Below are 27,512 nucleotides of genomic sequence, written 5' to 3' on the forward strand. Positions count from 1 at the left end.
TGAAGGGCCACACAACTCAAAAGTTAAAACCGATGTTTAAATTATACTTACAATTACATCACAATAATATGGATTATAATTTAATGAAAATTAACATCTTAAATCTAAAACAACATTTGAAAATAATAAATACACTGCATTTTAATCTGTTTAACAGTTCGATAAAGGTCTGGGAGCATGCGCTGGTGCCACCAAGTTACAGACCCACACTGATGGTGCTTTACTCTGTTGAGAACCCTCGGACCCTGAGAACCCCAGTTTGAGAACCAGGAGTCCCAAGGTTTTTTCAAAATGAACACACTTATTTGACAATTACAACTAATTAAAACAAAATTTGCTTTGGATGAACTAAGGAGGAAAAATGGAAAATACCCCCCCCCCCCCCCCCCCCCCAAAAAAAAAGATTTGTAATGAATCACTTTTATTATTTTAGAGGTTGTGAGCATGTGTTCATGCATGCAGTGCAAATGTGCGTTCTTACATGGTACAGCTATGAAGTACTGCAAGGAAAAACCGTTGGGAACCAGTGATTTATATTGTAGTATGATGTGGAGGTCTGCTTCAGAACAGCATTAACACTCTTAGGACCCGGGGATTTAATGTAAACTGAGGTCCCCATGTCCCCATCAACATATGCACATGAATCACAGTTGCTGCACTTCTACTCGTGACATCAGTAAAACAATTTTGTCCCTTTTAGTCTGAGGTTATAAAAATACATCACATGCACTTCAGATAATTGAATATAGAGATATCTCTTCACAAAACTACATGGACATTTACATTTACAGTGCATATTTTTACTCATTCACTTCACAGCAGCTGCAGTATTTAGAGTTGAAAATTTACTTATGTGTGGGATTTTCCTGCATTGACAGCTCACTTTTATGCTGCTTTTTCACACAGAAAGACAAAAATACATTGTTCTGAGAGCATTTGTTGTCATAAAATGCCACCACCAACTCTCCCTCAGAGTTTTTTGATTACAGGAAAAAACCTCAACCAGACCAGACTCCGTGGGGTAAAATAAGATAAAATAAGATCCTGATATTGCCTCTGGAATGCTTCAGGACCCCCCAGTCAGAGGTGGTCAATGTGGCATGGGAAAGGGAAGTCTGGTGTCCCCTGCTAGAGCTGTTGCCCCCGTGACCCCATCCCGGATAAGTGGTTGAAGAAGATATTGCATGGTGGCATGGGGGGAGGAGGTATTACTGTAGCCTAAAGACAGGATAAGTACAGGTAAATATCAACAGAGTAAAATACTATATCATACACATGTACAGTACTCACAATAGTGATGTACTCAAAGCGACATAAAGGAAATCTGTATTGGTTGTTATGACAAGTGACATGATGCGGTAAATAGTTTTACCATTAGACATAGGAGACTTATAAATTTAATCAATAGAGATATTGTACAAAATATTAGGACAATCTTTAAGGCCAGTCCTGGTCTTGACTACACGGGGGTACATTGTTCTCGAATCCTGCCATCGGAAGAAGGCAGGAGTGAAGCTTTCCCCGGCATTAGACAGGGACCAACTGGTGGAGGTGGGATGGAGGAGGATGCGTTTCTGGCCAGCAGGGACACTCATTTTCACTCTTTAAAAATATATACAGTGGTCCCTCACTATAACGCGGTTCACCTTTTGCGGCCTCGCAGTTTTGCGGATTTTTTAGTCCATTTTTGCATGCTTTTTTTTTTTTTTACAGCACATTGTGTTCTGCGTCCTTATCAAGCAGGCCGGTCGCGGCACCGTGAAGTCAGAGCACGTGCATTGTGTTCTGCATGTCTGTTTATAAGAATCTTCTCACCCAGAAGAAAAAAGAGTGCCAACAACTACCCATAACTGTGTTCTTAAATCGGAAAAAGACACCTGCACCGAGGTGTCACGGAGCGGCGCCACGACGAAGAGGCGTGATCAGAGGAACTGTTAAATACTGGTAGGTCACTATTAATAATTTCTTATATGTCCAACCTTGTAGGTTGATCATTAAAATTAAATTCGTTAGTTCTAAAAGCCATCATAATTATTTATAGGAAAACGTTCTATTTTTATTTCTCAAACAAATGTTTGGGCCTGAAAACAGGTTGGTCTTATTTTTCTACTAAGGTTTGAACTTTGAGAGTGTTTACACATGAATGAAAAGTGAGAAAATGTTAATGCCTGTTTGAGAAAAGTGTATAAAATGTGTAGTGAGGGGTTTTACAGCCTTAAAACGTCTATAATAATTGTAAAAAAAAAAATAACGCTGACTACTTCGCAGATTTCGCCTATTGCCGGCTATTTTTAGAATGTAACTCCTGCGATAAACGAGGGACCACTGTATATATATTCAATGAACTGACTGTGAACTAGTTAAAAATTGAAATGTGAAGTATGAATGTGAAGAACTTGGAATACACTGCTCTAGCAGCAGTACTAAAGTGTCTTTATTTTGCATGCAGCCCTTTGCAGGAAATCGTGGCTACGCCCCTGTATTGCGCAGTTAAATAAATTATTCCTTGCAATTGAGGCCCCTATTCAGAGTTTTGTCCCTGTCGTTTAAAAACAAAACAAAACAAAATTTTCCAATTTTAAACAGGGCACCACCTCATGTGGATCTGGAGGGCAGAAAAACCAGTTTGTCTTGAGTTGCTGCGTTGTTCCGATCGCAGACGAGAGTGAGACTTTTGCAGCGCACTTTTTCGGCTCGGTGGTGCTGCTTGGATCCGGAGGTTCTGGAGGCTCTCGGTGGTGCTGCTGGATCCGGAGGTTCTGGAGGCTCTTCACCGCCCTGTGACCCCAGCAGCGACTCCATCTGCGCGCAGGAACGACAGGCATTCCTTCAGCTGCTCGCAGGAGGAGGTTCGGGGAGGGGAAGTTACGACAAGCACAGACCAGCCGACCGAGTTTCCTCTCACCGTCTCAACAACGACATGAAGTTGCACGGCGGCGGCGGCGGCGGCGGCGGGACCGGGGCTGGTCTACCGCGGCGACACGAGCCGGCGCTGCGGGCCTGACTCGGAGGGGGGTCCCGCTCCGGCCGGAGCAGCAGAATATGGGTCAGACCGTGTCTCAGTCTGCGAGCGGTGAGTGTGCGTGTGTCTGTCTCAGTGTGCGTACGTGCACGCTGCTCGGCTGCATACCGCTATCTTTATTTTCAGGAAGTCCGCTTTTCTCCCACCCGTCTTTCTTTACTTTTTACCTCGTGAAAAACGAGGCACTTTTTTTTTTTTTTTTTTTACGAGCTACACGTGTGGACATCACGGTGTCCGTTTCTAAATTTAAACGTGAACAGTTGCTACAAACTCCGTGAAATCCCCTGTAACCCACAGAGTACAAAGAGGCGTTTATGACGTTCGAAAACGAACTTCACTCTGACGCTAATTCCACGTTAGCGCAGTTTCACAACAAAAAAAATAAAAAGAGTGACAGAAACCTCAAACATCCAGTCATATTTACTCTTACGAACTGTAGTTACAGCACAAATATTTAGAGTTTGTAGTTGAAGAGTGGAGCAAATGTACAGATTTGGAGTTTCCCTTCTATATTTCATTCATTATGTCTGTTATCTTTGTGACGACATTTTAACACCTTCAGTAAAGTTGTCTCAAACTGACATACCAGGTGCCAGACAAGGCTCACAGACCATTACTGCCCTCTGCATGTCTTATAATATTGAATGTTGCTTGGAGGAGGCACTCACCCATTGTGGATATTTGTTGATCGCCATATATATATATATATATATATATATATATATATATATATATATATATAGTAAAACTCGTATATAATGGATTCAGGTGGATCAATGAATTTTGTCTGTTATAATCAAAATCCGTTATAGGTATAAAACACAAAATCAGTTATATGTATGTAACGGATTAGTTACAGTCAGGAGGCAGCAAACATCTACAGGGAATCCTGAATCAGGATCTGCCTCATTTAATGACGGGGTCAAAACGCCTGCCTTCAATAAGTGCCAGGCATTATATGCATTAAAAAGATTACATTTGGTCAAGTCACTCTTTTTTCTAAGTCCACTGTGGAGTGGTACCCTAAAATCCTAAAGCCTGATTTATGCTTCTCCAGCTCTGTGGCCATGCAATGACGTCAACGTGCACGTTACCCTTTAATAGTGCCCCAGACAACATGTGCTAAAAAGATTTGATGGCATTTGAATGTTAATGCTAGGCATCCATGCCAGATCAATTAGTAATACAGTGAAGAACGTGGGTGGATGCTATGCTCAATTTTGAAGTTCTAGGTCAAATTGGTAAAAAAAAAAAAAAAAGGTCAAAAACTGACAAGATAGTTAAAAATTCATATTTGTTTGTCATTAAAAATAAAGTTATTTATTATAAAAAACTCACCAGGAAACGTGTAAAACAAAACCTAAGGTTAACATAACCTTTAATAATGTTACATAAACTGTTAACTGTACATATAAATGTAAACTCTAAAATGTGCGAATTTCACAGAAAAATAGCTTTTTGGCAGATTTTCTGTTCTTGATCATTCTTACTTTAACAAGGAATCACATGTAGATAAAAATGCTTCTATATGAATTAATCTAATTTTAAATGTCTTTCTTGCACTTTACAAGTGCTACAGGATCCATTGCAATTACTATAATTACCTACTCTGTGGAGTATGTCTACATGCCTGCAAAGAAATAAAATAAAAAAACATGGTTATACTTTCACTGATCATAAAACAAATAGGCAAACTTCATGTTGTTTGTACAGATAGCATATGCTAGCAACAGGACTACATAACTTTTAACTGGAACAAAATAATAATTGCAAAATATTAAAGGCATTTTTGGGGTTTTAGAAACAGCTGCAAATAACCTGGAATACCAAGAACATACATGTCATCACATGACAAGATCAGACTGCTGTAAATAGACCTCCTACAGAGTCTAAGGCTCCATATTTAACACAATTTTGATTTAAAATATTCATAATCTGTTTTTTTTAAAGTGTTTTTGTGAAGGTAACAATTTTAGCCTGCAAAAATGTATAGCACAGATGCTGAGCATTAAAAGAAAATACCACCCAAGAAAAAAATTGAGACTATAAAGTTCAAGTTGCCACAGGAACCATGGGTTTTTCTGGATTAATTTGTCCCTCAACAAGCTCAACTTCTTTCTTTAATCATCAACCTCCAAACTAACGTTACCGTACGTGTTATTTTCCTCCATGGATTATGTTCAGCGTTTTTTTCTGACCCCGTGTTGTAAAGCTGGTCGTATTTGCGGACTTTTCTGCCAAATGTATTTAATCCATGATCAAAATGTAATCGGCAGGCGCGCTGCAAAAACTTTTAAAATATGACGGGAGAGGAAGGAGTGAAAACGTAAAAGTGACAAATTACAGCCTTTTGCGGTTTCAGTCATTTAGCAGATGCACATCACGGAGAGGGTTCGCAGCCAGGCAGAGAGCTCTGATCTAAAGCTCTTTGGTTTGTCACACCCAAGGATATGTGTGAAACTTAACACCATATGACGGTGCAGACAGCAAGCAGCATTTTGTTGCACTTTGCTCAAATCGGTGAGTGTCAGTGCTGAAATTAATTTGGTACCTCTGTTACTGGGCATGTCCAGACTGCTCTATCCGGTATATGCAAGGGGTTTTTAATGAAAATGCATTGCGATCGGACGGGACATTTTGTCCGATGTGACCAAAAATCCGTTATGCAAAATCCGGTATATGGTGTTTACTACATGGAAAACCATACAAAAGCACTGGGACTTTTGCTTTTGTCCGGTGAGTGCGAATATCCAGTTCATACGATGATGGTTTAGGCGAGTTTTATTTTATATATATATATATATATATATATATATATATATATATATATATATATATATATATATATATATATATATATATATCATAGAGTTACTATATGAAAGCTAGAGGGCAGAGTTGTGCATGGCCTTGTGCCAAAACAGAGCATGTGCTGCAGTTACCGCCAAGGGCAGAAAGCAGTGCTTATTGCAGAGTTCAGTGCTACAAGTGACACAGTGTGTGATTGTGCTGTGTCATGTTTTCAGACAGATTTTACTTGGATTGGAGTTTACCTGGATGGTTTTTACTTGGTCGGATTTTACTGAAATGCACGTACTGCATTCACTCTCTTTAATCCCACAGTCAACTCCAGAGTGTGCGTCGAGCATTATTTTGTGTCAAGCTGGAATTTTTTTTTATAAACTTTATTTACAGTAACAAGCTGGAAATTTCATGTCATTTGGATCTTGGGACAATGACATCACGAGAATTTACCCATGGATTTATTTACATTGCATGATGCACTGTGCTGTGTTTAGCGATGATCAAGTCGCAAGTGTGTTTCCACATCGGGGGACTATGAAGCCTGAAGCCGCTCTATTTCTGCCAGGAAGGTAAGAAATTGAGCTCTTTTAATTCTAATGTAATTAATAATATTATTTTATTGAAAAACTGAACCATAAACAGGTAGGTATGGCATTTACGGTCCGTGTAAGCCCAATATTTTTTGTTAATTTATGCATCAAATAGAAACAAAACAGCTACTGTATAAAATCCTGAAATAGCTGCACACATAAAATTAAAAAGTAAAAGAACATAAGGGGGTTATTGTATATTATTTACATATAATAAAATAAAATAAAATATAGGACAATCACTACATTTACAGACCAAATTTGTCTATAAAAGAAACTCATTTTGAGGCGTTATTGGATTAAATCCGATGATAAAGCCTTATAAAATTTTAACTCATTTCTCCAGTTAGTAATGTTTGGTTTTGTCTGTATTGGTTTTATGTATGTAGTTAGATACATTTTGTTCACTCAACACACACGCTGTATTGCACATCTGGGTACTGTGTGTCCTTTTTGCCTTCTTCGGTAGTGGCAGCCAAGCCCCGTGTAGGCACAGCATCGCTACGTTAGCAGTATAGGGAGTCCGCACTTAGCTTTCATATATGTAACTCTATGATACATATATATGTATATATTATCTGTCCGTGTCTTTGGACAAGATGGTTCATCTGCACCGGGCCAGTCCACCCAGTTGTATAAATGGGTGCCAGCGTTGGCTGGGGAAATAACCTGAGACAGCCTCACGTCCAATCCAGGGTAGACGTAGCCTCTTCTTCTTGTAATTCTACAGTATCCAGGGATAACTACTGGCCTGTTGGGCCTCACAGCTGATATAGACTATAGGTACGATCTTTGCATAGATCCATTGACAGAGTCACATCAACAGAAGTTAGTAATGCTTGATGGTCACATGGTTTACGTAGGCTTCCGATAGCCTGAGTGGGCAAATGCAAACTTGATTTTTAATCATCTTACCCTTCATAAGTACATCACACATGGTTTATTGGGGTTCAACTCTACTGCCTTGCTCACACTTGCTGCTGACTTCCGGGAACTATTGAGAGGCTCCATGTTTAATCATTGCTGTGAATTAAAAAAAAAAACTCCATTGGAGTAAATAGAAATAATGCAACTCTGTCTTACTCAATAACTCTAAATCTGCTATTGACCAGTTTAGTGTGATATTTGCAATACCATTAGGGGTAGAATTCCAGCTCCAAACATTGGAATGTGCTCAGAATTGTACAAAACACATTGGCCGATAGATAAAGTGGCAGCGCTTTACCTGATTTTGGAGGGTTGTTTTTCTTTCAAAATGGCTCAGACTTTGGTGTTGATGGAGCTGTTTGTGTATATATAATTTGGTGATGTTCTATCTAAAAGATAAAGTGGTGACTTCACAACAGACCATCCTTGGTTTGATTCCCCCTCAGATGGGAAAGGTCCTTAATAAAGTTACTTCTAGTGTGCAGTTGAGCACATTTGCGCGCGCGCGTGTGTGTGTGTGTGTGCGCGTGTGCGTGTATGTGAGGCATCATCGCAAAGCACGTTGGGAAAAACAGCCACTATGTAAACACAGGCTAAATTAAATGCAGAGTTGGCCTGTGTATTTGTTCAGATGGAAGCAGGGAAGTTTTCCGCTACAGGCTAAATCTAATCTGAATGTTATACACTTCCAATTCCAATGAAGTTGGGACGTTGTGTGAAATGTAAGTAAAAACAGAATACAATTTGCAAATCCTCTTCAACCTATATTCAATTGAATACACCACAAAGACAAGATATTTAATGTTAAAACTTATAGACTTTTTTGTTTTTGTGCAAATATTTGCTCATTTTGAAATGGATGCCTGCAACACATTTCAAAAAAGCTGGGATAGGGGCAACAAAAGACTGGGAAAGTTGATGAATGCTCAAAGAACACCTGTTTGGAACATTCCGCAGGTGAACAGTTTAATTGGAAACAGGTGTGTCATGACTGGGTATAAAAGGAGCATCCCCAAAGGGCTCAGCTGTTCACAAGCAAAGATGGGCGAGAATCACCACTTTGTGAACAACTGCATGAAAAAATAGCCCAACAGTTTAAGAACAATGTTTCTCAATGTTCAATTGCAAGAAATTTAGGGATTCCATCATCTACAGTCCATAATATAATCAGACGTTTCAGAGAATCTGGAGAACTTTCTACATGTAAGCCGCAAGGCTGAAAACCAACACTGAATGCCCGTGAACGTTGATCCCTCAGGTGGCACTGCATTAAAAACAGACATCGTGTAAAGGGTCTTACCGCGTGGGCTCGAGAACAGTTCAGAAAGCCATTGTCAGTTAACACAGTTTGTTGCTTCATCTACAAGTGCAAGTTAAAACTCTACCATGCAAAGCGAAAGCCATACATCAACAACATCCAGAAATGCCGCCGCCTTCTCTCGGCCCGAGCTCATTTGAAATTGACAGACACAAAGTGAAAAAGTGTGCTGTGGTCCGCATTTCAAATTGTTTTTGGAAATCATGGACGTCATTTCCTCCGGACAAAAGATGAAAAAGACCATCCAGATTGTTACCAGCGCAAAGTTCAAAAGCCAGCATCTGTGATGGTATGAGGGTGTGTTAGTGTCCATGGCATGGGCAACTTACACATCAATGCTGAAAGGTACATCCAGGTTTTGGAGCAACACATGCTGCCATCTAAGCAACATCTTTTTCAGGGACGTCCCTGCTTATTTCAGCAGGACAATGCCAAGCCACATTCTGCACGTGTTACAACAGCGTAGCTTCGTAGTAAGAGTGTAGGTACTAGACTGGCCTGCCTGCAGTCCAGACCTGTCACCCATTGAAAATGTGTGGCGCATTATGAAGCGCAAAATACGACAACGGAGACCCCGACTGGAGACTGTTGAACAACTGAAGTCATACATCAAGCAAGAATGGGAAAGAATTCCACCTACAAAGCTTCAGCAATTAGTGTCCTCAGTTCCCAAATGCTTACTGAGTGTTGTTAGAAGGAAAGGTGATGTAACACAGTGGTAAACATACCACTGTCACAGCTTTTTTGAAACGTGTTACAGGCATCCATTTCAAAATGAGCAAATACGAGGTCTGTTAGAAAAGTATCAGACATTTTTATTTTTTGCAAAAACCTGATGGATTTGAATCATGTGTGCTTGCATGAGCCAACCTTGAACCTTCGTGCGCATGCGTGAATTTCTTCACGCCTGTTGATTGCATCATTTGCTGGTAAGCAGCCTTTGTGTGAGGACGTGTGCAGCGTGCTCGGTGGATTTTCATTGCAAGGAAAATGACAGGACGACTGGAGCAGTGCCGCATCAAATTTTGCCAGAAACTGGGCGACAGCCAGGTGGAAACCATTCGGATGATTCAGATGGCTTTCAGTGACTTTTCAGTCGTGTGACTATCTCAGAAATTGTGGAAGAGGTGGGGATGTCACAACATGTCCTGTGAGACTTCAACACGAAGGTGCTTTTGCTCCGCCATCAGCAGCACGAATTTCGCTGCAACTCTTTTCATGGCCAAATCTTCTGTCACAGTGGAATGTGCCGAAAAAGTGCTGATGTCCACCTCTTCCGCAATTTTCGGATAGTCACACGACGGTCCCGCATCATCACAGCGTTCACTTTGGAAATGTTCTGGTCATTTCAGCATGTTGATGGCTGACCGGAGCGTGACTCGCTCTCCACCGTTGTGTGGTCGTCTGTAAACCGGTTGTACCGCTCCTTAATCTGTGTGATGCCCACAGGATCGTCTCCGAAAGCCGTCTGAATCATCCGAATGGTTTCCACCTGGCTGTTGCCCAGTTTCTGGCAAAATTTGATGCGGCGCTGCTCCAGTTGTTCCGTCTTTTTCCTTGCAATGAAAATCTGCCGAGCGCGCTACTCATGTCCTCACACAAAGGCTGCTTACCAGGAAATGACGCAATCGACAGGTGTGAAAAAATTCACACATGCGCACGAAGGTTCAAGGTTGGCTGATGCAAGCACACGTGATTCAAATCCATTAGGTTTTTGCAAAAAAATAAAAAGTTTATCAGTTTGAACATTAAATATCTTTGTGGTGTATTCAATTGAATATAGGTTGAAGAGGATTTGCAAATCATTGTATTCTGTTTTTATTTACATTTTACACAACGTCCCAACTTCATTGGAATTGGGGTTGTACTACATAATCAAACAAATAAACAGATTGGTAAGACATTTTAGTTTGGCTGTAATTGAATCAGCCCTTCATTTTACCAGGTGTGACTTCATGACATCACACAACCATCACTGTTTGTTTCATCATTCACATGACTGCAGATCCCACCAGTAGTGTACTTGTTGCTTTGGACATTTTTGCTTGAATTTTCTGCTTCTACCATGGGTGAGTCGTCCATGTAGTTAGATAGTTCTGTAGTCTCTCTATAACCTACAAGGGGTATTTTATTTAGAAAATTGACCTAATTTTCTATGTCATTTGTGTGTTGACTTTCTGTGTGGCTCCGTCTTCTTTGTGAAGCTTGATGCAGCTCCCTTCAAAAATAGACTCAGTCTGTTCGGTGTGTATTCTCTGTGGAGTGGCGAGTCGCTTCTAGGACACGCCTGAAATGGGTCGCGGCACTGTTGGGGGAATCAGGCCGATGACGGCGCCTGGAAGTGCTGCACGACGTCCCGCTCTGTGGGAAGTCGTTACACAGACAGAAACACCCCATAATCTCTCATCAGCCGTTAAACTTTTCACCGAAAACCAGCTTAATTTCTCGAATAGTGTCCACTCGGATATTCCTCACAGGTCCAGAAAAATTTTTGATAAAACAACGCGTGCCGTCTCCAGCAGCGTGTGAAACAAAGGAATTCAGCCGAGAGGGCGGGACCACATCTCACTCAAGGCCTGCCTACAGGGAAATGACGTCACCGACACGCGTGAAAAAAACTCACGCATGCGCACGAGGGTTCAAGCATGATTGGTGTAATCGCACGTCATTCAAATCCATATAGTTTAAAAAAAAAAATAAAAGGGTCGGTTTATTATCTAATAGACCTCGTATATTATGTTATTATTTGAGCCTGTTGCTACAGTTTAGTTTTTATTCACTGTCATTTTTGCGCATCTATTTTGCTTGTTTTGGCAGCTAACCAGACATCACAGAGTAGTAGGCAGAACAGCAGAGGTCGAGTGAAACAAACGGTTGCGACCATGCCGTTATGTGTGTGAATTTGACACAACGTGCACACCAACTCAGCAAACAGGAGTCAGACGTGGACTGCTCTGATAAATGTGACAGGAGTCAAAAATAAGTGTTTTCATGCCCATATTTTGTGATAAGTGCAGATTCTACATGAACCAGCACAGAATTTTGGAGTTTGAGGGAGTGTAACATGAACTTCCAATCATTTTTAACTACAACAGGAATTGATTTTATAGTACTTTAAAATGTCAGTGTTGATCCATAGTTAATTATCATTTTCACCAAATGGGCCAGAAGCTCCTCGGCAGTGCTTATCTATGGTTCCTGGGTGCTGTTTTTTCTTGTGAGATGTTGAAGGAGTGTGCCTTTTGCAAGTTAGGACATTTCTTGACAAAAGTGGAATGTAAGACTAATTTCCACATGGAAAAAAAACAACCCAGTACGTTTGATCTTGCAAAATCCAGCAGATCTGTGGACAGTTAGGGGTGAAATGGTACAGCTTTGGTATGAATCACGGTGTCAAGGTCATGGTATGGTCCACATCACAGTACATTTTTGTCAGGTTTCCTCATTGAGATATAGAACAAAAGACTTGCACAAAATATAAAAATATGGGATGATTTCGCTTGAAAAGTTAACCCTCTGGGGCCAACGCCGTAGTATACGACGGCTCAGACCAAGCTTTACTAAATTATAAGTAACTTTTTAATGATATGAGATAGAAACTTACTTTATTTTTTTGCTGAAAAGTTAATTCCACGGACTTTTGTGCCAGCCGTCGGCCATCTTTGTACTCTTCATAGAAGCTTTGTGATGACGTGCGCAATGTGAGTGTCCAATCGGAATTGGTTCACCATCACATGGTTTTCCAAAATCCAATCGTAGGGCAGATTCACATCATGTAAAAAGCCAAAGATCATTTTCAGGAGTGATATGTTACTAGTTAGCCTGTTTGAATAGCCCCCCGGGTGCTCCAATGAGTACATACTCAGTGTGCCCTGTGCCATTATGCACAGCGATCAGTGAAAGCAGGAGTAGATGGAGAGCCTCTGATGACAGTCTCAGTCTCAAACAAAGAGTAACTATCATGATCGCTCCACTAGTTTGCATGTGAATGTTACTGGATAATGCTGTTGCTTTCTCTGCGTAAAGCACTGTTTACCATATCAATGGACAACAAAACGCATAGACCATTTTGTATATATTGTTCAAAATGTGCATTTGTGTTTATTGTTTGAACCTTTTTGTTGTACAGTCTTTCACACAAGACCTCAAATTACCTTTATAAAGTGTCAAAACAGTTGTTTATTATAGTTTGCTGTGTGTTTTGAATAAATGTGTGTGGAAAATTATTTTTCGCTTTATTTTTTCCTTGCCTATTTTTGATTGGGAGGCAGAGCCTTCAGCTTTCAGGCTCCTCTCCTGTGGAACCAGCTCCCAATTCAGATCAGGGAGACAGACACCCTCTCTACTTTTAAGATTAGGCTTAAAACTTTCCTTTTTGCTAAAGCTTATAGTTAGGGCTGGATCAGGTGACCCTGAACCATCCCTTAGTTATGCTGCTATAGACGTAGACTGCTGGGGGGTTCCCATGATGCACTGTTTCTTTTTCTTTTTGCTCTGTATGCACCACTCTGCATTTAATCATTAGTGATCGATCTCTGCTCCCCTCCACAGCATGTCTTTTTCCTGGTTCTCTCCCTCAGCCCCAACCAGTCCCAGCAGAAGACTGCCCCTCCCTGAGCCTGGTTCTGCTGGAGGTTTCTTCCTGTTAAAAGGGAGTTTTTCCTTCCCACTGTAGCCAAGTGCTTGCTCACAGGGGGTCGTTTTGACCGTTGGGGTTTTACATAATTATTGTATGGCCTTGCCTTACAATATAAAGCGCCTTGGGGCAACTGTTTGTTGTGATTTGGCGCTATATAAAAAAAATTGATTGATTGATTGATTGATTGTAAACCTTTATTACACTTATAAAACACAACAAAAACATATATATTCTGAAAGCACAGGTTGTCCTGAAAAAAGTGACATAAAACTTGATTGTGGGATGCAGGGAGAGCTGTTAACAGCAATAATAAAACATTTATGCCAGGCGAATGAGCTGTCCAAAAAAAATGCCCTCGCACCCCAGAGGGTTAAACAGTTGGTCTGAAGAGCTACAGTTTCTATATTTTAAGTATTGGTTTTTAAATTTTTAATTGTTACATTGCATTTCCATACACGCACACACACACACACACACACACACACACACACAATCACTAAAACTGGAGCTTGACAATGTAATTCATAGTCAGTGTTCCAGTCCTCATGTTGTTACACTACATGACCTGGTTCGGTACATGTAAAGTGTATTTTTTTAGTTTTGTCGTTTATCGTTGCACCTCTAGTGGACAGGAGGCCAATATGTGGAGTAAATACATTGTATTTTCAAAAGTCATTATTCTGTACTTGCTGCTTACACTTGGGAGTTGGAGATTATCCCAGCATGCATTGGTAGAGTGCTGTTTGCTGTTTGGCTGTATTGCGATTGAATCCTTGACCTCTTTGTAATGGAGGCAACAGTGTTAACTGTCCATCATATCAGTTTGATCCATTTCAGAGTGTCGCTGTTTTGTAATCCATATGCAGAGGGATACACTGAGATTAGTGCTGCTATAATACAGTATATTGTGGGGTTTAGGGTTGTCAAAAATCTATAATCAGATACTAATTGATAAAGAAAAATTACTAAGTCTGTCTGGTCTGCTTGAGGTTTCTTCCTCAGAGGGAGTTTTTCCTTACCACTGTCACCTGTGTGCTTGCTCTGGGTGTTAGTAAGGTTTGACCTTAGTTGTGTGAATTGCCTTGAGGCAACTTTGTTGTGATTTGGCCCTATATAAATGAAAATAAATTGAAATTGTAATTAAGATTGAAATTACTAAGGATTAAATACTAATTTGCAACAGAAGTGGTAGTAACAGTGTAGGTTTTGCCTCTTCTAGTTAACACACAGGTTCCCACAGCCCCTCCTCTCACCCTAAATTCCTTGCACAACAACAAAATGCTTCAACTACTCTTTTTTTTTTTAATTCGAATTGAATGATGAACCAGCTCTTCATAGCACTTTGCTGGGATAGAGTCAGAGACAGCCAGCTGCAATGTAACATTACTGTTTTTAATAAAAATGATAGATGGCCAAAGACAAAGTCACAGAGTGTCATTTAAGTGTCATTTGCTGTCAAACCCTGACTTCCAGGTCTGCTTTTTATATTAATGCAATTTTATATTAACGCTACATTCAAGATGACTTGGAAATCCCAACTTTTAAACAAAAACTGTGTTCACTTGAACTTGGAAAACATTATGGATGCATGCAGTAACATATTCAAGCTTTTTTGTCGTTGCAAGGACCATATAAATAAGTTGTTAATGAGTTGTTTCTAGGGTTTTTGTTGTTGTTTTTTTGCACTACCGCAGACAACCTAAAAATACTGTCTTTTAAGGCCATGGGATCGATTCCCACCTGTGGCCTTTCTGTGTGGAGTTTGCATGTTCTCCCCGTGTTTGCGTGTGTTTCCTCCGGGTGCTACAGCTTTCTCTCACATCCAAAGACATGCAGATTTGGTGAATTGGAAACTTTAAATTGACTGTAGGTGTGCATGTGTTTGTCTATCTGTATATTGCCCTGTGATAAACTGGCATCCTGTCCAGGGTGTACCCCACCCCTCACCCCATGGCCTTTAATTGGAGTACAGTAACTGGGTATAGAAAATGACTGAATATATATATCTTACAGTTATGTTACTGTATATTTGTTTTATCCTATGTCAGACTACTTTAAAATGGTGTTGTTATTGTTTGGGTTGTGCACTAATCTTTATGAAAAATATGTCTCCTAATTTCTTTTGTCATTTTCCCCCTGCTGTGATAGCGAAACTGCTACCGTGTATCAATTTTTTTTTCTGGATATGTGGCAACCCTACTGGGGAGGATGGCATGTTTCCAAAATTGAGTGTAATTTTTGTTTTTCTAATATGTAGCATGTGGTGTTTCTGTGCATGTTTTCACATTTTACTGTGAGCATTTTAAGGCTGTGAGGTACAGGAAGGAATGACTGATGAAAACAGAACTCATTCGTCAACGTAAGAACCCGCTGTTTGTACCGCGCTTAAAGCACAATGCAAAGGAACCCGAGGGTATAATAATGATCCGTGGAGTTAATGTCCTGCATGGCTGCATTATGGGTTACATAATAGTGTTGGGATGTGCTTTAAATGCTGTATCTGCAGAACCAAGAGCAGCGAAGGAAAGTGATTTGCCAGTGCCTTATTGAAAGATCCTCATCATAAAGGCATAACGAGTTATGCGTGTATACTGATATAATGTAAAGATGTCATTTCATTCATTTTGCAGTCTGCCACTCTCTCTTCCCTTGTGTTTCATGAGTTAAACTTTACTGTGCGTGCTTTGAGTCTGTAATGGAGAAAGATGTGGAATATTTTCAGGTTGGAAGAAATGACCCAAGTGTTAAATCTGCAGCCAGTGCCCAGCGTTGCTCCTCCTTCTCCTCTTGCAACACCTCCTGTTGCCTTCTTTTTTTGTTACATTTATTCCCATTTCCGCCCTTCTTTTTTTTTCCACACGAGTTTATACTGATAGTTTTTCCCCCCTCTCTTCTTGTTTTTCTCTTCAGATCTCTCTTCCCCTCTTTCTTCCTACACACACACCTACAGACAATTTAAAGTCATTACTTCTGTCATTACTTCTGTTCATGATGTCTTGTTCTTCCCTTTCTGGTGACATCCAGTGCAGGAAGGAAGCCTCTCCCTTTTCCCCTCCTCCTTAGTGAATGTTCCTGCTGTATTGTCAGAAAAAAAAGCTTTAAAAAATGATTACGTGTACTGTGCCGTATCATGATATTGCATTGCAAATGTAAAGAAAAATATCTCTGAGGCTGAACAGCAACTAGAAACTGACATTATTAAGCATTGTTAATTATGCAGTATAAATTCATTTGTTTATTTGTTCAGTGCCTATTTCTAACACAAGTTAGCTCAAAGGTCTAGATATAAGGTCTAGACCTTGACATATAAGGTCTAGACCTTGACATATAAGGTCTAGACCTTGTTCAGCCCATAAGCAGTTACATAACTGCATCAGCGTTTTTTGATTTCACAGGAAGAGGCCTCAAGCAGACCAGACTCAGAGAGGTGACCATCTGCTACGGCTATTTTAATTAGACAGAATACACAGCACAAGTTTAAATTGTCTGTAGGTGTGCGTGCAGGTGTGAATGTGTGTGTTTGTCTATATGTGGACCTGTGACAGACGGTGTCCTGTCCAGGGTGTACCCTGCCTCATGCCCTATGACTGCTGGGATAAGCTCCAGCCCGGAGTAAGCGGTTGAAGATGAGTGAGTAAGTGAGAAAGCACAATACAAGATTGACAAAACATTTAATGGCAGAAATGTTGCAACTTAGCCATATATAAATCAGTTGTTTACAATGGTAGATTAGACAAAAAGGTGCAGATCTGTACTGATGTCAGATCAGTTATTGTGGAATGGAATTCTTATAGGCCACTGCGACCAGATGCAAAGTGGGTTTCTCGGATTCAAAAGTTCCAGTGTAGACTGCACATATATCAATACAAGGTTCACTCCATACGTACACAATAGTCGACATCTTAATTACTGTCAAGGAATTCAAACACTCATTTAAAGTGCCCACTACAGACAGTTCTGATGCAGTCAGTAGATTTTTGGGTACCTGGTGAAACAGTTTAACTCACAGCTTGTTACCTATTTACATTTGGTCAACACCCCTTTTATGTCTATATGTGATGACTTGGGTAGCCCCTTTGCATCATTTAGTGGAGCGCGGACAACCACGTTTATATACAGGAGTCCCATTTCTCTCTGATAACATGTAGAACTGTCTGCTTGAGTCCTGCGTGATCTGTCAACACAGCAGGGAACATTTGTCTATATGTGGGTTTGGGTGAGCATTTCCCTGCGTTGCGTATCACTAAATGACACGAAGGGGCAACCCAACTCATCATATATACTGCCGTTTGGTCACAACAGCAGTTTTTGTCAAAATGACACGTGTTGGGAGTAGGGATGGGTATTGATAAGATTTTATTGATATCAATGCCATTATTATTTCCGCTTATTGTTCTGATTCCTTATCGATTCCCTTATAAATACCTCTTGTGAATTTTCTGTGTACTAAAAGTAGGCTTGGCAGGTTTTCTATGTCAACATTTTATTGACTCTTTAAATAAATATGAAATTGGTCACTGGATCCTTGATCGTTGGACATAAATTAACATTTAAAGATGTCATGATTGACATCTTTAAATGGCTTTGAGAGGGGTTAAGAAGTGGACTTGCCACTTCTGAAAAGCAGCGAAGCAGAGAACCAACGAAGCAGCGGGTCGGAGCACTGCTTTGTTGGTTCAAGCTTCAAGCAGAGCCGGGCTGCAAAAACGGTTGATTATAGACACGGTGTAGGGTCTGCAATCAACGTAGAGAAATGATCATTTTCCTGCTAAACACCCTCAAAAACAACGGCCGCTCTGAAGGACCGATAAGGGAATCGTTAAGCAAAAAGGCTATTGATGTTGGTGGATTGAATAATTTCTTAACGATTCTCAAAAAGAACTAGTTCTCGATACCCATCCATAGTTAGGAGTGAGAATGTGCCTGTGTAGTTCCAAAATTCAAGCCATTCAGATGGAGGATCTTCAGTTAATTATTCCTACCAACATAATAAAGTTTGTTGAAAACTGTTTGTAAATTACAGGGTTTTATTGTGTCTACATAGTATTCAGCACCAATAGCGACCCTATTGGACAAATATTTCCCACAATAAGTCATAATTTCATGCAGGAATGTGAAGTAGTAGTTGCACAAGCCAACTTGACTAATTCACTGATGCACATAAAAAATGCAATAAGTTACACATGACATGTACAGTATGACTTGCCAATCTGCACATCCGTCCACACATAACATGGATATTATACCATATTTCAGAATTTGTGTTAATTTATATTAAGATAAATATATCCACAGACTTTTATGGAAAACTGTAACAGATGTAAACTGATGTGTTACCATGATAACAGGGGAAAAACACTAAAATGAACCCAAATGTCAGTAACCACTCAAGCTGTATAGCAGATGTACTTAAATTATACTGAGACACCCCAAATCTGTTTTTCCCCTCGGTGAACGTTTTTCCTGAAAATGACCAAGATTTCCAGCTTTGACCTTTGGACCAGATGAAATGACACCCCTCACTGTATTCTCTTCAATCGCTCAGTAGAATATGTAGGATAAACATTTTCCTTCCTATATTTCCTCAGGTGATATCATCTCATCCATTCTCATCCATTGAGACTGTGAAAGTCATATCATATGTTTTATTCCACATGTTGATGTTAGGGTTGACTTCATGGACTAGACCACTTCCACCATGTTTCTCCACTTTGTCATCCATCTGTGTGTTTCGCAGTCACTTCAGTGTGGCTCAGTCAATATTTCCTGTGCGCCTTGGTGCAATAATTATGTTGCTTGAATAATTCCCACGGAGAATTGCATCATTCAGGTTTTTGCTGCGTCTTAAGATGTGTTTCTGATTATCTCAGCCATTCCCACACCTGCTAAATATTCAAATCCTGACTCACTCTTGTGCCACACCATCGCCTGCTCAGTGATTCATGCATTTTTAAAATAACAATGGTCTGGAACTCACATTCAGTGTGGATAAACAGTAACGACTCACCAGCTGTAATTTCTTTTAGCAAACACTGGTTTGTTAAAATGACGCGTCGGGGAGTCTTGTTGTAATTAAGAATCTCCATAGGTTTGCCTTAAATGTCTAATAGATTTCTGTTCCTATATACATAAAATACACAAACCTCTGCCGCATTTAAAGTCAGTTATAAATTTGTTCACTAAGTGTAACTGTTTGCGATCATTTTTTATGTGTAAATAAGCAAGATGCTGCAGCTACAAACAATAATTGCGGTTTTCCCATCATTAGCAGCACAAAGCAGCAGCTGAAAGGCACCTATTGTTGTGATTTGATATCAGCACAGGAACAGGAAATGAGTTCGTGCATGCGTGTGTGTGTGTGTGTGTGTGTGTGTGAGTTATTAAATAGATTGCTGTCTAGGGAGTGTGCATTGTTGGCCTCTCTGCACTTTTCCTCATTGATGTTTCTTATTTTTTAATTCTTGATGCTGTGGTGTGTTGTTCCGTGCAGTGGCTCTTGGACGTCTGGGTCATGAGGTGTACAAAATCCAGTTTGATGGCATCGCACTGGAATTGTTTTCAAATTTCATGTCTTTCTGTGATTTGGCAATACATAAAAAAGGGCAAATGATTCAACAACTCGCATTGTACAGCATTACATGAATTGCTACATTGTGCATCTTTATTCGTATATACGCTAGTCATGTATGTAGTTTTGGTCATTTTGCTTCGGTACACCACCACAGTGGAGATGGAATGAAACAATCAAGATGCCATTTTTATACACAGCTCCTCCGTTTTTAAAGGGACATAAACAGTTGAAGAGTTCAGATGCAAAACCCAGTATCTCCAAAACCATAAATTTTTAGTTGACGCCAACATGTACTTGGCTGTCAAGGGGACCGTCAGTATGCAAAATATGAAAGAATTTGAATAAACTGTTTTCATGTTATTGATGAAAGTCTGTGAATTTCTGCAAAGGTTTCCTTTAAATCTCAATTTTCACCTGCGTTTTTCTCTATTTGAAAAAAAAGGACTTACTGGGTTTTGCATCTGAACTCTTCAGTTGGACATTTTAAATGTGGCAGCTAGGGTTGCAAAGGTGCGGAAAATGTCCAGAGACTTTCCAGAAACTTTACATGGGAAGTTCTGGAAATTTTGACAATTTGTTTGTTTTTTTTTTTACAATTTGCCGTAGTCCAAGTTGGAATCTTTCCATTAAAATGAATTGGAATTTATAGAAATTGTGAATTAACATGAAATTTTGATAATTTATACAGACTGTATCATATACATAAATATTATTATCCCCCCCATAAGCAGACAAGGTGAAAGTAGATGAGTTTAAATACTCGGGATTAGCTGGAGAATGTGGTAGAGAGGTGAAGAAGAGAAGGCAGGCAAGGAGGTGTGAGTGGAGAAAGGTGGCAGAAGTGATTTGTGACAGAAGGGAGTGACGAGGATGGACATGATTAGGAATGAACATATCAGAGGTACAGCTCAGGTGGGAGACAAAGTTAGAGAGGCGATATTGAAATGGTTTGGACATGTGCAGATTTGGGACCCAGGGTATATAGGGAGAAGGATGCTGAGGATGGAGCCACCAGGCAGGAGGAGAAGCAGGCCAAAGATCAATTTTATGGATGTGCTGAGGAAGGACATGGAGGTAGTTGGTGTAACCGAGGAAGATACAGAGGACAGGGTGAGATAGAAACGACTGGTCTGATGTGGCGGCCCCTAACGAGAGCAACTGTAAGAGGAAGAAGACACAGACATGCATGCAAACATTTCTAATACAATTTTTTTTAAATTACGTTTTTAACTTTATGTGTGAGTAGATCTTTAATTAATTCTTTCATTCCATAAAACAACAAACATAAATGTTGAATAAAATAAACATAATCCAGGATCCAACATGATCCATGTCATGTCACAGCATAAAGTCCCATTTAAATGTAAAATGGAGTCCATTGGCTCAAATGCAGCAGTGTGGCTTCAGACCTGGGGTCCGAGACACCCACCCCCCAGGGGGTGGTCCGGACCCGGCACCACGAAGGGGCGTTTGGGGGCGACGCCCCCTCACGTCATCAACCTCACCCCCTCGGATGTTAGTTATCAAAAAGAAAAAAGAAAGAAAAAGAAATACTGGAAAATATTGCAAAATATTAGTTATTCAATAATATCACGTATTTAACAAATAAACCAAATTAATTAACTAAAGTAATTAATTTTAAACCAAATGGATATGGCGTGTGTCTGTGTTCAAGCGATTTGATAGGTTGAGGGTTGCGCTTGTCAGTGCAGCAGAGGGCAAGCTCGATTTATTCAAGCAGGGTCAAGGGCCTTTCACACTGCAAGCTTCAGCGCGACGCTTTAACACTTTGTAACGCCAGGCCGGTGCGTTTCCAATGCGTCGTGACGTCAGACGCGTCGCTTCGGGAGAAGCTTTTTTCAGCTACTTTTCAGAGTGACGCCGACCAAGGGAGGACTGGCGACTTGGTGGGATATCGATCGAACCGCGACAGCGGGCCGACCCGCATGGAGAAGGCGGCCTTCAGGCATCATTCCAGGGCAGAGCGAAGCAGGCAGCCGGGGGGATGGAGCAGACCCACTCAGTCCGAAATCTCCCACTTTTTGGATCTATGCGAAGTCCCAGTTTGCCCAACGGAGGTGAGTTCTGCAGCTTTATCGAGGTGAGGATAAAATAAAAGTAAAACGTGACGTTTCTGCACTGCTGTGAAGGTTTATTGATCGGCTAACGTTAGCTTAGCTTTTTAGCACAGTTGATCTGAGTGAACGCTTTAATTTGTAGATGGTTCAGTCTTTCTTATTTTTACCAAATAAAGCTACAGCTTTTTTCAGACACCACAAAAGCTCAACTTTAAAAAACTTATTTTTTTCGGGTGTTTTTTTGCCGTTTTCCCCCCCCCTTTTTTTATATATATATAAACTGTTTAGTGTTTCTTTATATTTAAAGAAATATTTTTATTTGTCCCAATCAGGAACATTTGCTGTGCAGACAACCAAACTTCCATTGATGAGCTGAACACCACGAAGTCCAGTCGAAAGAAAACATCTCTGCTCTTCAAAATAGGACAAAAGTGTCTTCAGCAACACCACCAGAGTTCAAAGCTGCAGAAGAGACCTTCATCTGGTCCCGAGAATCGAGCATAACATCACCTGCTTCTAAATAAAAGGCTCTTTCAGCAGCAACTATTTTATTTTTTAAAAAGCTGTTTCATTTTATATTTTAACAATACATGAACAGATCATTAAAAATGTCCACGAATCAAAGTCAAAAGACATTTGCACAGGTAGAAGTTCTCCACTTATTGTGCTCAAATTCATATTTTAGAAATTACTCTGTCCTGATAACATTAAAGGCAATGACATATTTCGACGAAATTACAAGTTTAAATGACTATATATATAAAAAAACATGAGGTTTATGTCACAGAAATCCTACTTTACAATCACACTGCAGTCATTGTTAAATTATTTCCTGTTGCATTTATAATAAACATTTGTATTTATTTAGTGTTTGTTTTTCTGGTTGAAATGAGATATAAATAATCTACCAGACTTAAAAAAAAAAATGTACAAGTTTCCATGTTATTTTATTTGTCTAAAAATAAATGTCTGAGGTTCCTCATGTTAAACAAGCAATTATCTAATCTGAAATAACAGGTGGTTTTAATTTACTGATGAAAGGTTTCTAAAGAACCATTTATTGATTTATTTACCTATTTTAATTACAAGTGTTCTAAACTTTTTTTTTTAACAGTAATCAGAAATTTTGAGGTAACAAACAACAACAAAAAAACATTTCCAATGATTTTTCTTCAGAAAACTGCTCTATAAATGAGCAGTCCTGTGACAAGTTCTACACTGATCTCTACAAAATGGATTAAATCCATTTTGTAGAGATCAGTGGTTTCTGCCACTAGTCTTCCGTGTTTTGGCCCGACGTGTCGTTCCTGTTGGACAATGCAAAGGTATGTCACAGCTCAGAGTGTCGAAAGTTGGCGCACCTCATCTCAACAGAACACCGGCTCTGTGGTATGCAGGAGATCACTTGACCGAGGGTCTATACGTTCAAATAATAAATAAAAAAATACTGTCATCACTCTTCACTCTTAGTCTCTTACAACGGTGTAGCCTAAATACACGAGCTTTCTAGGAGCGCACCCAATTCATTACGCACGCACAGAGGCACGTCCCCTCCGATGCACTTTTTTGGGGGGGAGGCCAACCCCGCCCCTGTGATAAACTCATCGCCCCCTTAATATTTTTTTTTCTGGCGCTGGGTCTGGGATGGTCAATGATCACAGGTTGGGTTGTGAGTTTTTTTTCTGCTCTAAAGTTGTCAGTATTTGAAGTTTTTGTTTTTCTTTGGATGAACCAAAGAGAAAAGGGGACAACTATCATTAAAATATGTGTTGAAGTTCATTTTTACCTAAAACAAAAGCAAAAATTGAAATGAAACTTATTTTTTGCAGTGTGTGTGTGTGGGCATTTGTGCAAGTTCAGCCTTTCTTAAATAGAACTCGGTCGTCTCCAAGGAAGCTCTTCTTTGACAGTCTTTTCAGTTTTTTCATTCGTTTTTACTTTTGATTTCAATTCACTAATTCTCATCCCTGTGTGCACAAATGGATAGTCTGTGCTTCGTGCACTAATGTGTGTGTGAATATTGAAAAACAGCAGAAACATTTTGTGCTTGAGTTGACTTCAGACTCGGGTTTTGATGGTCTCTGTCGCACTCGCCTACTGCTGCCTCATGAGGATAACAATGTGCCAGCACTGCGCCTGATCCTTTTAAACCCAACGCGCCCATGAGTGCACAGATGACAGCATTTACACTTGCAGTCTCTGCTCATCTGTGTACAAGTAGCAACGTGTACTTACACAACAACGTGGCCAGTAGCAGACATGACAGTGACAGCTGCATCTGTTGGAAACTAGCGCAGCACTGTGCACTGCTTTGTGCTGGACATAAGATAGGGCCCTTAAAGATCTCTTTCATTACTTCCTTTATTAGTAAATTCACAAGATCATTTAGTTATTTGAAGACAAAAACTTAATTAGCAGTCAGGTGGGAAAAAATGATGAACTTGTGTGCACAAGTGATTAGAAATTGTACCTGTGATTACTGTGACGTCAGAAGGTCTGAACAGGAGGACGTAAAGTCACAACCTTCCAGTGGTTGAGGCTGAGGAATCACACACAGCTTCCTCTTCCTCTGAACGCAGCACACACACACATACACGAGGATGAGGAATTACACACCACCTCCTCCTCCTCTGAATGTGGCACATATGCACATGCGCGCGCACACACAGTGCTTCCTCCAGCCACATGCTGCACTTTTCCAGAATGCTCTTTGCACTTCTAATCTTTGGGCAGGAAGAGGAGGAGCTGGTGAAGCAGAGAGATCCAGCCAACACACACAGGCACACATGCACGCAACTAATATTGCACAAACTGAAGCGATGTTCCTCCTTTCCAGTTGAGAGTGAAGTTGGAGAGTTGTATTTTACACATTGGAAAATTGTCATAATTTTGCATTCAAAATTCTTTTTGCACAAAAAAAGAAATATTTTTTTCTCTCTCTCTCTTGTAATGTCTTGCAAGCTTTCTGAAGTACTTTGTAATTATTTGTAAGGGACTTAGGCAGGATTTTCTGAGGTGGGTGTGTGCTGCGATTAGCTGGCCAAGCTTTAACCAAGTGCACATGTACAGCAATATTGTTTAAATGCTGTTACACCCATTGGCCACTTCATTAGGTACATTTTGCTCACACAGGGTTGCTGCCCTTTACCCTCTTAATTTTTAATAACGTGGATTACACAAGATGCCGAAAACATTTGTAAGAGATTTTATTTCATATCTGTGTCAAAGTGTCATACAGTTACCACATCACCACACTACCACAATCCTGAATTATTGATCCAAAGTAAGAACGGGTTGATACTTTCATGTTGTAAATCCCAAATTCTGATGCTACCATCTGTATGTCTCAGCAGAAATGGAGACTCATCAGACCAGGTAACGCTTTGACGCTCTTCCGTTGTGCAAATGTGATGAACCTGTGCCCACTGTATCATCAGTTTTCTGTTCAATCAATCAATCAGTCACTGTTCATTGAAAAAGCACTTAACAGCAGCCAGGTGGTGTCTGAACTGCTCGGTCAAAGATTCAGAAAAATAAAACACACAATAAAGTTAAAACAGCACATAATAACAAAACACGTCACAGCACCACTAGGTATTAAAAGCCAGTTCAAATAAATATGTTTTTAGCTTTGATTTAAAAGGTGCTAGGTCTTGAATAGCGCGTAAATCAAACTTGTTCCACAATTTGGGGCCAGCTACTGCAAAAGCACCATCACCCCAGAGTTTATCTTTTGACCTCGGAACATCCAAGTAAAGCCGACCAGACATCCGTAATGTCCTACTATAAGTGTGGAGAGTTAAAATTTCAGACAGGTAAGAGGTTGCAAGGCCACTAATAGCCTTAAAAACAAACATTAAATCTTAAAATCAATTCTAAAGTGAACTGGAAGCCAATGGAGTGAGTAAAGTACAGGCGTAATATGCTCACGTCTAGAAGTGTTCATTAAAACACCAGTCGGAGGTATGCAAGAGAAGACTGGATAATGCCAGTATAAAGTGCATTATAATAATCAAGCCTGGAGCTGATGAAAGCATGAATGGCTGTCTCAAGATCACATCTACTGAGAAAGTGCTTCAGTTTAGCCAGAAGTCGAAGCTGGAAAAACGTGCTTTGACAACAGAGTTTATCTGTTGATCAAACCTCAAACAGCTGTCAAATATCACTCCCAAATTCTTGACAGCTGATTTTATACATTTAGCCAGACCACCAAAGTTTGATGTTACCGCATTCCGCATGCCAGAATGTCCAAACACAATGGTCTCTGTTTTACCATCATTTAGATAAAGAAAGTTTTCGGACAGCCACTGCTTTACATCACAAATATGATTAAATAATAATGACAAACCGCGCTCCCATTAGTCCTCATAGACAGATAGGTTTACAGATCATCTGCATAACAATGAAAGAACAGGTTGTGCTCTGCTATAATTGACCCCAACAGCAAAATGTAGAAAGAAAATAGAATAAGCCCAAGAATAGAACCCTGTTGTACTCCACAACACATGGGAGCAGTTGATGATGAGAGGTCACCAACTTCTTTCAGCCAAATGTGATTTAAGCTACTAAGTGCAGTACCTTGAATACCAATAAGATAGTCTAACCGGGAAACAAGTACTGAGTGATCCATAGTGTCAAAGGGTGCTGTGAGGTCCAACAGGACCAGCACTGCAGGATTCCCTGCATCCAACCAACAGACTAATGTTATGATGTACTTTTAAAAGTGCAGACTCAGTGCTGTGTCGCAATCTAAATCCAATGGGAATTTTTCAAAGATGGGATTACAGTGGTCTCTTGTTTATCGCGGGAGTTACGTTCTAAAAATAACCCGTGATAAGCGAAATCCGCGAAGTAGTCAGCGCTATTTTTGCAATTATTATAGATGTTTTAAGGCTGTAAAACCCCTCACTACACACTTTATACACTTTTCTCAAACAGGCATTAACATTTTCTCACTTTTGTCTCCTGTGTAAACACTCTCTTTTTTATTCTGGGCGAGAAGATTATAAACAGACACACGCAAAACACAATGCATGTGCACTCCCTTTGCTCACTGCCTCCGGAGGTACGGATGCGGGACTTGAACTTCAACAGAACCTCTTGACCATGTTGACATTCCTAAAGGCATTGAGTTTCTGCCCTGTGATTGGCTGATTAGATTTTTGTAATGTCTAGTTGAACAGATGTACCTAATGAAGAGTCAGGTGAGTTTATATCCATATATACATGGTGAGGGCTGTTGTCCTTGTTCCATATCTCTGCTCTCAGTTTTGTAACTACAAAGGGCAAAAAAAAAAACAAATCGGGGAGCTGTGAAACATTCCACCTGCTGACGGAAGGGACACACGGTTGGACAGGCGTGAACGATCGCACGCTCGTGTGCGCCCGCAAGAACACAGTGTGAGCATGCAGAAGGTGTGACACCACATCGTGCACAAACAGCAGCAGCAAATGTACATAAATTAATGAAAATGTGTAAGCACAAAATAAGGAGGGAACAAGGAAGTAATGAACTGACATGGATGAGTTTTACTGCCTTTTACATGTTACATGACTGACCTG

The 27,512-nt window shown here is 40.2% G+C and overlaps 1 protein-coding gene across 4 annotated transcripts in view; it reads left to right on the forward strand.

Annotated features, from left to right (window-relative positions):
* Positions 1-27,512, forward strand: part of phactr2 (phosphatase and actin regulator 2) — a 118,564-nt gene that overhangs the window by 45,940 nt on the left and 45,112 nt on the right. Inside the window, exon 1 of one of the 4 annotated variants that reach the window (XM_034184568.1) lies at positions 2,910-3,073. The exons of the other annotated variants lie outside the window; for them this stretch is intronic. Coding sequence (XP_034040459.1) covers positions 3,043-3,073 — 31 coding nt within the window. The 5' untranslated portion in view covers positions 2,910-3,042. Of the gene's footprint in view, positions 1-2,909; positions 3,074-27,512 lie in introns of those variants that run through there. 4 annotated transcript variants of the gene reach the window in all.

Source organism: Thalassophryne amazonica, chromosome 13, assembly GCF_902500255.1.
Source record: "Thalassophryne amazonica chromosome 13, fThaAma1.1, whole genome shotgun sequence".
NCBI lineage: Eukaryota > Metazoa > Chordata > Actinopteri > Batrachoidiformes > Batrachoididae > Thalassophryne > Thalassophryne amazonica.